General features: G+C 43.4%; 1 protein-coding gene across 1 annotated transcript in view; it reads left to right on the top strand.

The window, feature by feature from the left end:
* Positions 1–455: 455 nt before the first annotated feature.
* Positions 456–16985, top strand: part of LOC132404339 (probable G-protein coupled receptor 149) — a 65130-nt gene continuing 48600 nt past the window's right edge. The window contains exons 1-2 of the mRNA XM_059988491.1: positions 456–1331; positions 3845–4037. Of these exons, the coding sequence (XP_059844474.1) occupies positions 456–1331; positions 3845–4037 (1069 nt within the window). The remainder of the gene's footprint in view (positions 1332–3844; positions 4038–16985) is intronic.

Consider the following 16985-nt stretch of genomic DNA (forward strand, 5'->3'; position numbering starts at 1 on the left):
AACTTGGGCGCGTCAGATCACCGCCAGACCTATTCTCAGTCAATGCAAACGTGCACGATATGTAGCCTTTATAACACCTTCAATCTCGTCGACAGTTAAGCTTTTTTTTAAACAAACAATTGGTAGGGTAGTCTGTACCTAATTCATCAGTAGTGAGATGGTAAGTAGTACAGAGAACTGTTCGCCGTGGATCAATTAATTTACTCCAAACTCAACCACCAGGACAAAGCAAGTGAGAGCGAGCAGCTTTTCAGCACCACGATGTCGGGACAGCGACCTGAAGAGTAAGCGCCTGCCCGGCTTTATGCGGACGAGTTCAGGCATGAGAACCGGGGCGGAGTGTGCGGGACTGTTTTAATTTGAGAGCTAATTCTTCCATTCCCAGGGGAACCATGTCTGATAGCCCGGTTACATGGCCCATGAACACAATCTACTCGGTCAGTGATGATCCCAGAATGACTGGTCCCACGGCGGCTACTCCACCCGCGGACAGACCGGCGAATCTCTTTGTCTTTTGCCTCACTCTCCTCTCCAGCCTCCTCATCCTCCCGGGCAGCGTCTACTCGCTCGTTTGCCTGCACAGGACGAAGAACAGGAATTCTCTCGTGATGATCGTGGCCTCGCTTTCCGCGGATGACCTCCTGTATGTGGTGGCGATGACCATATTCATGCCCCTTCAGTGGGCGAGTAAGGCGGTACTCACCATCGCCTGCCCTGCAGCGGCCGTGCTCTACTTATTGCACGGGGTCTCCAGTGCTCTAAAGTCTTCACTGATTGTCACCTATAATTACTACACCACCAGCGGTTCCAGTCTTTGCAAAGGGAGACGGACTTGTATGTCCATGACATGGATCCTGGCGATTTTCTGGGGCTGTAGCCTGTTCGTGTGTCTGCTGCCAGTTTTGGGATGGGGTTCCTACGTTCCGACGGCATGGGGATGCCTCGCCGACCACAGAAGCTCTTACGTTCCATTCCTCTTTGGTTTGTACTCCATTTGCCTCGTTGTTCTCATTGGCTTCTCCGTCCCGCTCACCTACAAACTGCTTTGTTCCGATTGGCAACATCACGGACCCTTCTCTCTCAATTATCACGAAGTGGCAGACGGCGCGACTCCGGCCAGCAAAGTCTCTGTCTTGGAGCATCCGGGGGACAGAACTTTGAGGACTGATGTAAACTGGAGCAACGACTTCCAGAGTCGCTCCGAGACCTCTCATTCACCGCAATGCCCGAGCGGGGACTTCGGGTCGACTCACCGGGCGGTCGTCTTCGCTCAAAAGCGTTTTGCCTTGATTTTAGCCATGACAAAGATTGTACTATGGCTTCCTCTAATGGTATGTATGACAACTCTACTATCTATCTACTTAACCCTTTGCTTTCCGCCATGATTCTGGACGTGCATATCTGCGATAGATTTAATTGAACAATTTGCTTACAAACCAGAAAAGCGATTGCACCGTAACCTGATTTCCCCACTAATAAGGATCAAGATATCCTAGTGGAAAACCTCGTTGCTACTGCATCGCTGATGACTGAATACACCACGCCGGCCGTTTAGACTGCCGCGCTGTGTATTCCCTGCCAAGCCATGCACTTACAGACCGGACAGTTCTTGCCTAAAGCGTGTGGGAAACATGCTCTCGGAGTAAGCTGAGAACCGTTAGCCACCTTTTCTCATCCAATGTTTAAAAACTGCAATTACGGTGCAATGCAATGGTCTCGTGTAGAAGCCTTAGGACATTACATCACAGAAGCAGACCATTCGGTCCATCTAGTCCATGCCAAACTACTAATCTAGCTAGTCCCATCGACCTGCATAGCCCTCCATACCCCTCCCATCCACACCTCTCTTAAATGTTGAAATGGAACCCGCGTACACCACTTCCACTGGCAGTTCGTTCCACGCTCTCACCACCCTCTGAGTGAAGAAGTTCTCCCTCAAGCTTCCCTTAAACATTTTACCTTTCACCGATAACCTCTAGTTCTAGACTCCCCCAACTTCAGCGAAAAATCTACTTGCTTTTACACTATCTATACCCCTCATAATGGTGTATACCTCTTTCAAATTCTCTTACACTCGAGGGAATTAAGTCCTGACTTATTTAACCTTTCCCTATAATTCAGATCCTCAAGCCCCGCCAACATACTTGTAAATTTTCTCTGCACTCTTTCGATCTTACTGATATCTTTCACTCCTGCTCTGCTCTCTGAGTGAGCGGCAGTTCCACAGTCGTGCATGCAAAAAAAAACAGTTAGAGACCAAATGGGGAGAAAATCGCTCAGTTTGCAAAAAAAAAAAAAATTGGTTATGAGCAAAACGTTGAGTCACGCAGCTCACAATATCGCCATTGGTCCCATTGTGTCTGTGCAAGCTCTTTGATAAGTCTAGTAGTTGAGTTTCATTGCCTTGGCACCTCCTCTTCATCTTTCTTCCCACACCCACCTGTTCCCCCCTCCCCCGCCCCCAGTCGCTTTCTATCTTGTAGTCTTTCCCCTCTCCCCTCCTTCTCAGGCTTGCATCTTCGCTCTTCCTTTCCAGTCCTGATGTAGGGTCTCGGTCCTAATCTTCAATTGTTTATCAATTTTCATTAATGCTGTCTGACCTGCCGATGTCCAGCACTTTCTGTGTGTTGGTTTGGATATGCAGCAACTGCGGAATCTCTTGTGCCTCCTCACATCACTTTTGTCCCCTCCTTTTTATACACATACTGTATCTAATTCGCTTGTGTAAGTTAGTGTCTATCATCCACCACCCCCTCAACAGCATTTGCCTGCTGAGAACACCTGCGACGTGGAATGCAAGACCAGGCTCTTACACCCACGTTGTCTGTGCCTAACACTTTGCCCAATTGAGATACATCTCATCTGCCTGTAAGTGGTCTATATCTCTCCACCTCCTCCATAGTCAAGTGTCCATCAGCCATTCAAAAGTCTCTTGGGTAGATATATGGATAGGAGGCAGTTAATTGGCAAATGGGTCAAAGGGCTTCTTTCTATACTGTATGACTTCAAAAGTCACTATCTAGTTACACCATTTCCTCTGACAGCCCGTTCTATGCATCTACTGCTCTTTGTGTACACCAAATAAACCTGGCCCTGGATAATTTTAAAGCTCCCCCCACTGCATAAATGTTTGTCCTCTAGTTCTTGTCACCTCTATCCTGGATATGTTTCGGGCCAAGAACAATTGACAGAACTTCTCAACCAACACTTTAAAATACTCATTGACTTGACCTCTACAGCTGTCTGAGAAAATTGATTCTACAGATCTACTACCCACTGACTGAAGAAATTCCTCCTCATCTCTGTTCTAATGGCATGTCCTTCTGTACTAAAGGCTGTGCCTCCTGGTCCCTGACTCCCCTTCTATAAGGAAACCTCTTCTCCCTGTCTTCTCTATCTACAGATAGACCTTTCACTGTTCAATGGGATTCAGAGGAACCCCTCATTCTTCTAAACCCCAGTGAGTACCAGCACAGAGCCATTAAATCCTCCTTGGACGTTAACCCTTTCATACCTGGGATAATTCTTGTGAACCTCCTATGGACCTGCTCCAATAGCAGCACATCCTTTTTCAGATAAGGGGCCCAAAACTGCTCACAATTCTCCGAGTAAAGGCTGCCCAATGCTTGAACATTACATATTTGTTTCATAGCAGCTCTCTTTACAACTAGAAAAATTATTCTCCTCCCCCCGAAAAAAGTGCATGAACTACAGTGAAAATTTATTGGGTTTTGAAAAGTAAGCAATGTTTTCATCCTCACTGGCTTTGACGTGTGCTCTAATTTCAAGGATTAATGCTCCCTGTGGCTCAGCACATGCTTGACTGTCCCCCTGTGTTCTGCAGATACAATTGCTCGTCAATCATATCACCAAAGCCGAGAAGGTGTCCTTTGAGTCTCTGGGCTTCGTCCTGACCTTGCTAGCGGCTGCTATAACGCCACTGTTTGTTCTGTCTGAACGATGGATTCATCTGCCATGTGGCTGCATCATCAACTGCAGGAACACTGCGTACACATTTGCCTCAGAGCCAGCTAAAGGTACGGAGCATTAGATTAAATGAGTGATATGCTTCCAGCCACGTTGTGCCAAGGGACAAATGCTTCCACTGGGGTCTGCAATTAGAATAATCAGGCATTGCATTCCATACAAGTTACAAAAGATTCTCATTAATCTCTATTTAATTAATCCAATGTAATTGCAACTGCATCCTGATAACAACTGATAATTTCCATTTACAAAACACATTTAACAAAGGAGATGTTTATAAATGAAGGTGTAGCATTCAGAAAGACTCTGCTGAACTGCATTTGAAAGTACAGCTGAGAAAGTAAATTCATCATTTTCATCATTATGTGCTGTGTCGTATGAGATGAGTAATCGTGGTCCCATGATTAATCTTAGCAAAATTTTCTACACAAGTAGTTTGCCACTGCCTACATCTGGGCACTGGCTTTACAAGATGTGTGACCCCAGCTATTATCAATACTCTTCAGAGACTGCCTGCCTGGTGTCAGTGATCACATAACTAGGACTTGTGATTTTCTCATCCACTACATGCTTCCATGACTTTGTGTGATCTTGATCGGGAGTGGGGGGCTAAGCGGGTGCTACACCTTGCCCAAGGGTGACCTGCTGGCCAACAGAGGGAAGAAGCACCATCTACAGAGGCATATCTTCACCTTGTTACCCAGAAGAATATTAAATTGGTTTATTATTGTCATATGTACAGGTTTGGCACAGCATTATGCGATGACAGGCTGATTCCTGCGTTGTACTGATCCGTGTTCTACAGTGCCTTCTATGTACTGAGGTACAAAGTTTGTTTCCTGCCGAACATACAGATCATATCATTCCGACAATGCATTGATGTAAAACAATAGCAAAATATAGGACAAAGTGTTGAAGTTACAGAAAATATACAGTGCAGGCAATGCAGTATGAAGTAAATTTATTATCAAAGTACGTATTGTATGAGCCACCATAAACTACTCTGTGATCATTTTCTTGTGCGCACAGTAGATGAAAAAAAAGGAATCAATGCAAAACTACACACAGAGACTGACAAACAACCAATGTGCAAAAGAAGACAAAATGTGCAAATACAGGAAAAAAACAAATAATAAATAATATTAAAAATTAATAATATTTATTTTTAATGATGTCAGGGCTAAGTTTTTTGCACAGACAGTGGTGAGTGTGTGGAATGGGCTGCCAGTGGCGGTGGTGGAGGCGGATACTATAGGGTCATTTAAAAGACTCCTGGACAGGAGCTCAAATAAATAGAGGGCTATGGATAACCCTAGGTACATTCTAATGTATATACTTGGTGCAGCTTTGTGGACCAAAGTGCCTGTATTGTGCTATAGGTTTTCTATGTTCCTCATATTGAGAACATGAGGTTTATAGTCCTTGAAAGTGAGTCCATAGTTTGTGGAATCAGTTCAATGTTGTGGTGCATAAAGTTATCCACACCGTTTAGGAACCTGATGGTTGAAGGGTAATAGCTGAACATGGTGGCATGGGTCCTCTGGATCCTATACTTCCTACTTGATAGCAGCAGCGAGAAAAGAGGTTGACTGAGATTGTGGGGGTCCTTGCTGGTGGACAGGGCCACTAATGAGGTCAAGAGTCCAATCTTATCATAGAAATAAACTGTTCAATAGTCTTATAATAGTCTTACAAGCTGCCTGTGAGCCTGGTGGCATGTGCATTCATGTTTTTATATTTTCTAACTGATGGGCAGGGGGAGTGGTTAGAGGGAATGTGCCAGGCGAGAGGGATCTTTGATTATGCCAGCTGCTTTACAGAGGCACGGGTAGTGTAGACAGAATCTCTGGAGGGGAGGCTAGTTTCCATGATGTGCCGAGCTGTATCCACAACTCTCTGCAGTAAGTGGGCCATGAAGACAGGCTTTATCCTTTTTATTTAATGCAGACTCTTAGACTCAGGAACTGGAGCATTATCAGATCAATAATACTTATTTATTAGATTGAAGTAAATTCAACATGTGAAATTGGTACCTGACATTTAATAGTAATAAATTCATTGACAATTTATGACCCATTCCCCCCCCTTAGGGTAATGTCAATGAATAAACACAATTTGAATGTGGCTGAAACTTCATTACCTGGAAATTAATTCAAATATGGAAATCACTGCCTGAGGAATCAGTTTGAGAGGAACAGTATACATGTAGCAGCCACTTTATTAGATACCTCCTGTTCCTAATAAAGTGGTCACTGAGTGTATGCTCATGGTCTTCTGCTGCTGCAGCCCATCCTTTCCAAAGTTCAATGTGTTGTGCGTTCAGAGATGCTCTTCTGTACACCACTGTTGTAACACACGGTTATTTATGTCACCACCTTCCTGTCAGCTTGAACCAGTCTAGCCATTCTCATTGGACATCTCTCATTAACAAGACATTTTTGCCCCAGAACCGCTACTCACTGGATGTTTATTCTGTTATTATTTGCACCATTCTGTGTAAACTCTAGGGACTGTTGTCCCTAGACAATCCCAGGAGATCAGCAGATTCTGAGATACTCAAACCATCCTGTCTGGCACCAACAATCATTAAACAGTCAAAATCACTTAGATCACATTTCTTCCCCACTCTGCTATTTAGTCTGAACAGCAACTGAGCCTCTTGACTATGTCTGTGTGCTTTCATGCATTGAATTGCTGCCACATGATTAGTTGATTTGCACTAATGAGAAGGTGTACAGCTGTACTTAATAAAATGGCCACTGAGTGAGTATAGGATCATTTCAGAGGAGTTCCGCGAGCAAATAAGGGAAAGGAGAAAGGGATAAAAGAACAATGGATTATCAGATGAGATAATAAATGATGCTATGAGTCTTATGGGGGATTCAAACACCATGATTGTTTGACAAAGTGGCACATTTTTGTGGTGTACGTTGTCTATAATTCTATCTGGTTAGCTTCCTACAGTTTCACATCATGTTGAACCATTTATATTGTTCAATATTTATAGATAATTGAAGTTTATATGTAGATCTCCGAATATAGAGCTAATCAGTTTTCAGACCAATCATTGAGTACAGGAGTTGTATGTTTTGTTTGTATAAGTTGCTGGTGAGGATGCATTTGGAGTAACGTTTTCAGATTTAGTCACACTGTTATAGGAAAGATGTGGTTAAACAGGAGAGAGTGCAAAATGAAAAATTACAAGGATAGTGCCAGGACTAACGGGTCTCAATAGTAGGGAGCTGGGTGTTACCATTCAGCTATCAGGCTCCTGAACCAGAGTGGATAACTTCACTCACTACAACACTGAACTGATTCCACAACCTATGGACTGACTTTCAACGGCTCTACAACTCATGTTCTCACCATTTATTATTTATTTATTTACTATTACTATTTGCTTATTTTCTTTGTAGTTGCACAATCTGTTGTCCTTTGCAACACACACAAAATGCTGTTGGAACGCAATAGGCCAGGCAGCATCTATAGGAAGAAGTACAGTCGACGTTTCGGACCGAGACCCTTCGTCAGGACCCTTTGGGTTTTGGCCCGAAACGTCGACCGTACTTCTTCCTCTGGATGTTGCCTGGCCTGCTGCGTTCCACCGGCATTTTGTGTGTGTTGCTTGAATTTCCAGCATCTGCAGATTTCCTGGTGTTTGTGTTGTCCGTTGCACATCGGTTATTTGTCTGTTTCTGTTTGTATGCAGTTTTTCATTGATTCCCTTGTATTTCTTTGTGTTTACTGTGAATGCTTCCAAAAAAGTGAACCCCAGGGTCGTAATACAACAGTTATGTTATGTGTTGTGTTGTATGATGTGGGCAGTAATGGTCTGTCCATGGCAAACTTCTCTACACAAGTAGCTTGCGTTTGACTTCTTCTGGGTAGTGCCTTTATAGGAAGGGCAGCCCCAGCCATTATCAATTCTTTTCAGAGGTTGGCTGCACAGCGTCAGTGGTCACAGATACAGGTCTGTTGTATGCACTAGCTGCTCATACAACCATCCACCACCTGCTCTCATGGCTTCATGAGATCCTGACTGAAGGGCTAAGTGGGTGCTACACCTTGCCCAAGGGTGGCATGCAGGCTAATGGAGGAAAGGAAAGAGATGTATCTCTGCTCTACCACCATGATATATGCATACTTTGTTAATAAATTTACTGTGAACTTTGAATGAAGTGTGATCATATAGAAATATTTTGAGATGCACAGATGCTTCCCTCAATGAATCCTAAACCAGGGGTCATATGTGTGGGGTGAGAGGGGAAAGATTTAAAATGGACCGAGAAGCAACATGTTGACATAGAAGATTATGATTATGTGGAGTGAGCTGCCAGAGGAAGTGGGTGAGTCAGGACTAATAGTATCATTTAAGAAGCACTTGGATTGGTACATGGGGCCTGAAGGATCTGAGCTAAAACAGGAAACAGGATCTAGTTGGATGAACAATGAGGTCATCATGGATTCGATGGGCCAATTGATTCTACAAGTAAAGATAAACCATATGAGCTGAGTGTAGGATTTGTACTTGGTGCATTAGCCCAAAGTCTCATACCTCCAGGTTCAGGAGCAGCAACTTCCCCATAGCCATCAGCTTCTTAAAGATTAGGTGATCCTTATTTGACACATGGATAGTGAGACACCAAAACATACAGTGAAATGCATTGTTTGTGTCTGGGGACCAACACAGTCTGACCATGTGTCACAAGTATTGCCACACTTCTGGTGCCACCATAGCATGCCCACAACTTACTAACCCTAACTCTGTACGGCTTTGGACTGTGGGAGGAAACCAGAGCACCCAGAGGAAACCCACACATTTATGGGGGAGAACATACAAACTCCTTCCAGACACCGGTGGTTATTGAACCTGGGTCGCTGGCACGGTAAAAGTGTTCCGCTAACCATTACACTAACATGCCACCCTTGAACTGACCTGCGCAATCTTGTCCATCTTCAGCTAGAGCACACTGAGAGTGCAGCACTCTTGCGCTGATGTGGGCTTGTCTCTGATTGTTTTACTTTTCAGTCTCTATTTGCTTCACTGTCCAGTGTAGTTTATGTATAATTTAGCCCTGTGTATTGTCTGAATCAAAGTGCCTGTGGTTCTGCTTGCAAACTAGTTTTTCATTGTATGTACCTGCAACCTCACTGCACTTGTGCACACAACAACAAATCTGAGTCGACGATCAAAGAAATCACTTCACTCCATTGCGCATGCAGATTCCATCTCTTCGATTTATTTTCTCCTTGTATATCACATGAGTTGAGCTGTCAGCCTAACCCCTTGTGTGGGCAGCAACCTTAAGAGCTTCTATATAGCTGTTATTGTCTTTTGAAAACATGTTCGTGTCTTGTTCTCTCTCAACCTTCCACTCCCAGGCTTCCTATTCACAGTGCTCCTTGTCCTTGTACCGTGGAGAGAGCATTCTGCCTGGTTACATCACCGTCTGGTATGGAGGTGGCAGTGCACAGGATTGGAAAATGCTGCAGATGATTGTAGACTCAACCAGCTCCATCACAGGCACAACTCTCCCCACCATCGAGGGCATCTTCGAAAGGCAATGCCTCAAGAAGGTGGCATTTATCATTAAGGCCCCTCACTGTTCAGGACATGCCCTCTTCTTATTATTACCTGCAGGGAGGAGGTACAGGACCCTGAAGATATACATTCAATATTTTAGGAACAACTTCCTCCCCTCTGCTATCAGATTTCTCAACGGTGCATTGACCATGTCAACACTAACTCACTTATTGCTCATAAACACGAGATTAAGTAAATCAGGAGCAGCTACCAAGAACTGAGGAAGGGTCCTGGCATGAAACGTCAACTGTTTGTTCCTTTCATTAATGCTGCTTGACCTGCTGAATTCCTCTAGCACTTGGTGTTATTCACTTTTTTCCCTCAGTTTTGCATAACTTATTTATTTTGTATTTCTTATTGCAACTTAAACTTAAAGCAAGACTTTAATGTCTTGCAATATATTTCTGCCATAAGGCAACAATTTTCATGCCACATGTCAGTGGTAATAAACCTGATTCTGGTTTTCTATCCTGTCTCAGATTGAACCTGTTAACTCTGTCACATTCTGCTGTGTTGTAATTTAATATTGGGATTTCAAATATTTCCTTCTTGGGAAAAAGGACAGAATTGTGATGAGGTTTAAGAGTTTAAGAAAAAATATTTGTAGTGCAATGGATTGTGATATATTGATGCAATTACTAAGGTGGCATGTCAATGGCTATATATTTTTTGCACTGATCAACAAAAAAAAGACTTTCGTGTCAAAGTGAAAACAGAACCCTACAGAATGATCTAACTTAATTACAAATATAAAACATAAAATAATTAGTTACAATTGTATTCACCCCCCCCCCTTTAACTTGACACACCAAATCATCACTGGTGCAACCAATTGGTTTTAGAAGTCAAATAATTAGTTAAATGGAGATCTGTGCGCAGTCAAGGTGTTTCAATTGACTGTAGTAAAAATACTGCTGTATCTGGAAGGTCCAACTGCTGGTGAGTCAGTATCCTGGCAAAAACTACACCATGAAGGCAAAAGACCAACTGTGTTGCCCAGGTGCTTCACCAGTTGTAGCTTTCTGGGAGAGTGGGAAAGAGAAATCCACTGGTGAAAAAACTCACATGAAATCTCGGCTAGAGTTGACGAGAAGAAATGTGGGAGACTCTGGAAAAAGGTTCTATGATCTAATTAAACCAAAATTGAGTTTTTTAACCAGCTGACTAAATGCTATTTTTGGTGTAAGCCAAACACCGCACATCATCAAAAACACACCATACCTACTGTGAGCACAGCGGTGGCCTGCATCATGCTGTGGGGACGCTTCACTGCAGCAGGCCTTTGACAAGGTGCCACACATGAGGCTTCTTAATAAATAAGAGCCTATGGTAATACAGGAAAGATACTAGAATGAATAAAGCAGTGGCTGAATGGCAGGAGGCCAAGAGTGAATAAGGGAGCCTTTTCTTGTTGGCTGCCAGTGTTTAGTGGTGTTCTACATGGCTCTGTGTTGGGACTGATTCTTTGTACATTATATGTCAATGATTTGTACGATGGAATTGATGCCTTTGTGGCCAGATTTGCAGACTAAACAAGGGGTGTTGAGGAAGGATGTGCTGGTATTGGAGAGACCATAAGAGCATAAAACATAGGAGCAGAATTTGGCCATTTGGCCCGTCAAGTCTGCTCCACCATTCAATCATGGCTGATACTTTTTTCCCCCTCTCTCTGTCCCACTGCCCAGCCTTCCTGTGACCTCTGAGGCGCCACAGGAGGGGTGTGGGATCGGTGGTAGAAAAAGAATGCCAGGGGTGGGGTGTGGTGCTGGTGCAGACACACACAGCCCTGAGACACCAGGTAAGGTCTGTTATTTGTGATGCCGGGTGCCATGCACCCGGATGAAAAACGGACATGGGAGCACGGAGGAACATCTGGAAATCTCCAGGAAGACCTTCTTCATTGCTGCTGCTGCTGTGAAGTCCAGGTCTCTGCTGAGAAGAACAGGCCCCCAGTCCTCGGGGTCTCATTGACAATGACTGTTGCGGGGGCGTCTTAATAGTGCTCAGAGAAGCTGTGCTGGAGGGGATGGTCGGAGGCTCGGAGGTTCGACGGACTCGGAGTCCGCTGCGGTCAGGTCACTTTCACTGTGTGCGGTGTCTGTGAGCTGGGTTTGACGGAGCTTTCATTGTGTGCTGCGTCTGCAAGGCTGAGTCGGGCGGTGCTGTGGAAGTCCATAGCGGGGGTATTCCTTTCTGCTGCCGGCATGGGATGACGAGTCTATCGGGACCCTGAGGACGGGGAAACTGTGTGGTGGTTTCTTTTGATCTTATAATATTTTAACATCTTTGGACTATTTTTAGTGTGCCCATGGTCTGTTTTTTTTATCAATTATGCTATTGTTTGCACTGTTGTAACTATGTGGTTTTGTGTAGGTCTTGTAGCTTTAGTTTTTGGTCTTCTTTGTCTGGTGGATTTGGAGCTCCTTTCCAGGGAATGCACTAAGATGGTAGCGTGATATTAATACGCAGCAGCCTCTCCGGACTCTGGATTGGGGATTGCCAAATGTTATGTGGATTTTCTGGTGTAATCTGTTTTGTCATGTGCTTTTGTGATATCATTCTGGAGGAACGTTGTCTCATTTTTTAACTGCATTGCAATTATGGTTTCTAAATGACAATAAACTGAATTTGAATCTGAATCTGAAAGTCATTTGACCTCAAACTCTTGGTATATTGATCATTACAGAGTTTCTGTCTGGTGCTTCTCTCTCCCTCCGGTCTTCCCAACCACTCCCCTCCCCCTGTCCCAATAGAGACCCATTGTTTTCTTTGCAGAACAGTACATTGCAATACATAAAACTGCTGCGGTACAATGTAAATGTCTTAGACACCCTAGCTACATATCAGTCCACAGTACAATGTATTAAGTTCTTATTTTAATTTATAATATTTTTATGTATTACACAGTAATGCTTCTACAAAACAACAAATTTCATGATACATATTTCTAAATGTAGTTTTTAATGTATTGCACTGTACTGCCATGTAAAACAGAATTCACAACATATGCCAGTGATAATAAACCTGATTCTGATTCGAATAGAGAGGCCATAGAGAAGTTTACAAGAAAGGAACTTGCTTTGTAATTAGGTTTGCTAGATTCCTGTGTCTTGCTATGTGACGTGGCAGAAGAATTTTCTTTCCCTTACCTTCTGGGTATTATTAGATGTGCAAATGTTAATGAGACACCAAGGTGTTTGGGACTTAAATGAACAATGGGTCAATGATCAAACTTCCGGACCTAAGGATTGGGAAAGAAAGAAAATATGTAGCATGGTGAATGGTAGCATGCTAGTGTGATGCTTTACACTGCCAGTTGTAAGATTGGGGTCCATACCCGCCACTGTCTATGAGCAGCTGGTATACGTCAGCGTTCTGGTGTACCCAGACAGCATGGTAGCATATCGGTCAGCGCAGTGCTTTACAGCGACAGCAATCACTGATCTGATGTCAATTCTGCTGCTACCTGTAAGGAGTTTGTACATTCTCACTGTGACCACATCGGTTTCCTCCATGTGCTCTGGTTTCCTCCCACATTCCAGAGACGTACTGGTTCAGGTTACCAAGCTCTAGGCATGCTGTGTAGGAGCCTGAAATTCGGTGACACTTGTGAGTTGTCCCCAGAACCCTCACTGATTTTATTTGATGGAAATGAAGCATTTCACAGTATATTTCAACGGTTTCAAAGGTACATTTTGTAACACTCGCTTCGCCTAGTGGCTTAATATAGGGGGTGATAACCCCCTGCCTGGTCAAACTTAAGAAATCTCATTTTTTTGGATGCTGCGCGATGTATCGCATTACAAATCAGTACCACAAAATAACAAACAGTACACAATATGCGATTAAACGATTAAGCTTTATAACTCTTACTTTGACTGTATGGTTAGTAGAGAAACGAAATATTAAAAAAGGGCCCAAGTCTTATTAAAAAGTCTGCGTACAAAGTCGGAGCTCACTCATAGGCCGATCAGTCCCCATCGACCTCCTCCGATCGTCACTGCCCTTCGGACCCTCGCTCCGAGTCCACTTCATCCGGCGGTCGACCAAATCTCTCCTTTTCCGTCTTCTCTCTTCATCTCTCTTTCTCTCTCCCTCCCTGACAAAAGCCCGTGAAGACAACTGCTTCGAGATTCACAAGACAGGGCAACAAAACCCCGATCAGCCAACATGCCTCAACAGTCCTGTTATCTCCAGCCGTAACCCAAACATTGCTGCTACAGAGAAATTGGTACTTCAGCAGTGAATATTAGAAAAAAACCATTACATTAGCAGTGAAACCTTACAGCACGTTACAATTTGATGTCAGAGAAATGTATACAATATACACCCTGAAATGCTTTCTCTTCGCAGCCATCCATGAAAGCAGAGGAGTGCCCCAAACAGTAGATGACAGTTAAATGTTAGAACCACAAAGCTCCACCCCAGCCCCCCTCCCTCCCACGTGTAAGCGGCAGCAAGCAACAATCCCCCTCTCCCCACAGGCAAAAAAAGCATCGGCACCCACCATCGAGCACTCAAGTGTGAGCAAGGTGACAGCAAAGACACAGACTTGCAGTACTCCGCAAACTATATTGTTCACCTGGCTTTCAACATACCACAGGCTCTCTCTCTCTCTCTCTCTCTCTCCCTCCCTCCCTCCCTCCCTCCCTCCCTCCCTAGTTTCGATGTCTGTGTGACAAATAAAATTAATTTTTATTTTTAACAGCAAGTCAAGTACAAGAGGAGAAAGAAACCATGAAAAATGAGATGGGATTTAGAGAAACAAAACTCAGGTGCTAAATTTAAAAATAATTTGATGTTGTTTTTAATTTCTACAATTTGATGCCTGAAAAAATGAGACCACAAAATTGAATTATTCACATTTTGGGGAAGCAAGGTTGACTTCTTTTCCTCCTTAAGCCTATCGCCTATACCGAGGCATAGGCTGCTGACACTAGCTCACAGAGTACTTGGTTGTGGGCCAATAGAAGTTTCATTGATAGTTTCTCCTTTCACCACATAACTTTATTCCATCTGCCACTTCTTTTCCCATTCTCCCACTCTGCCCAGGTCTTTCTGCAGCCTTCCTGTTTCCTCAACACTCCGTGCTGCTCCTCCTACTTTTGTATCAACTGCAAACATGACCTCAAGGCCATCAATTCCATCATGTGACCTTAAAAGAAGTGATCCCAATGCCAACCAGAATAGGCTCCCTTTATTGTCTCCTGCCTATTGGCCAATCTTCTATCTATGGACTCTACTAGTATCTTTCCTGCAATACCACGGGCTCTTATCTTGTTAAGCAGCCTTGTGTGAAGCACTTTGTCAAAGGGCTTCTGAAAATCCAATTAAACAACATCAACTGACTCTCCTTTGCCTATCCTTCCTCAAAGAACTCCAACAGATTTGTCAGGCAGGATTTCCCCTTAAGGAAACAATGCTGACCTTAGACCACTTTATCATGTGCCTGCAAGTACCATGAAACCTCACCTTAATAATGGACTCCAGCATCTTCCCAACCACTGAAATCAGACTAACTAGCTTATAATTTCCTTTCTTCTGCCTCCCTCCCTTTTTAAAGATCGGAGTGACATTTGCAATCTTCCAGTCCTCTGGAACCATTTCAGAACCTAGTGATTCTTGAAAGATCATTAGTAATGCCTTCATAATCTCTTCAGCTATCTCTTTCCGAACCCTGGGGTGTTGTCTGGTCCAGGTAACTTCAGACCTTTCAGCTTCTCAAGCACCTGCTTCCTCATAGCAACAACTACACTCACTTCTGCTGTACAACACTCCTAAATTTCTGGCATTCTGAGAGTGTCTTCTGCAGCGAAGGTTGATGCAAAATACTTATTCAGTTAGTTCAGGAGAAAGCAGGAGAATGCGATTAATAAATTAGCCATGATGGAACGGCAGAGCAGATTCGATGTTCCTGTGCCCTATGGTCTTGTAAGGTTAAGTGTACACAGTACTGAAGGGAACATTCAATATTCTAATAACAGTGGAATAGAAGATGTACTCTAGCCTGGTGGGATGTGCCTTCAAGCCTTTGCGTCTTCTTCCCAATGTGCTATTCATGCTCTTCTCCTCTGTCTGTGGTGTAGTGACAGAGAAAGGCAAATAATCATACTATTAAATGGTCTGAAATTAGGACTCAGAGAGACAGATACCATCTCAGATTTAGGTTTATTATCACTGACATACACTTTATTAGGTATACCTGTACACCTGCTCATTAATGCAAATATCTAATCAGCCAATAAGGTAACAGCAACTCAATACATAAAAGCATGCAGACACAGTCATTGTTCAGACCAAGTGTCAGAATAGGGAAGAAATGTGATCTAAGTGACTTTGAGTATGGAATGATTGTTGGTGCCAGATGGAGTGGTTTGAGTATCTCAGGAACTGCTGATCTCTTGGGATTTTCACTGGCAGCTTTACAGGGAAAGGTGCGAGAAACAAAAAGCATCCAGTGGGCAGCAGTTCTGTGGGTGAAAATGCCTTGTTAATGAGCGAGATCAGTGGAGAACAGCCAGACTGGTTCAAGCTAACAGGAAGGTGACAGTAACTCAATAACCATGCATTACAACAGCAGCGTGCAGAAGAATATCTCTGAATGTATGACACATCTAACCTTGAAGTGAATGGGTTACAGCAGCAGGAGACCATGAACGTACACTCAGCGGCCACTTTATTAGGTACAGGAGGTATGTAATAAAGCGGCCACTGAGTGTAAGTCATAAAAGATGTTGTTTTGAGGCAGTGCAAAGCATAAAATTATTATAAACTACAAAATAAATCAATCGTATAAAAAGATGAATAACAAGGTAATGGCCATGGGTCTGTACTGTGCAGTGCTACTTTATGCTTTAACGAGTGCATAATGGTGAGATAGTGTTTATGGTTTCATAGACCATGCAGAAATCTGATGACAGAGGGAAATCTGTTCTTAAAATGCTGAGTGTGGGTCTTTGGATTCCATATCTTCTCCTGATGACAGTAACCTGAAGAGGGTATTTCCATGAATCTAACAGTGAGGTTATTCAGATCCAAAAGCAGTGCCTTGATTTCTGCACTGTTCACGCATTTGCCCTCCTGTAAAGTTGCTGCTTTACTCTACCTGTAACATCTTTGCAAAACTATTCTGTTTAGACAATGATACACGCTCATCTTTCCACTTGAAAACAGCACAATGAACATGAGCTGCTCAGTTACCTCTCCCTAGACTTCAAAGTTCAAAATATGTTTATTGTCACCATATACCAGCCTGAGATTCGTCTACTTGCCGGCATTCATGATAAGAACAAAGAAATGCAAGAGAATCAATGAAAAACTACACATGAAGACTGACAAATAACCACTGTGCAAAAGAAGGTAAACTGTGCAAGAAAATTAAAGATCAATAAGTAATGCAAGCAGGTCGGGTTGG

Source organism: Hypanus sabinus, chromosome 2 (genome assembly GCF_030144855.1).
Source record: "Hypanus sabinus isolate sHypSab1 chromosome 2, sHypSab1.hap1, whole genome shotgun sequence".
Classification (NCBI taxonomy): domain Eukaryota; kingdom Metazoa; phylum Chordata; class Chondrichthyes; order Myliobatiformes; family Dasyatidae; genus Hypanus; species Hypanus sabinus.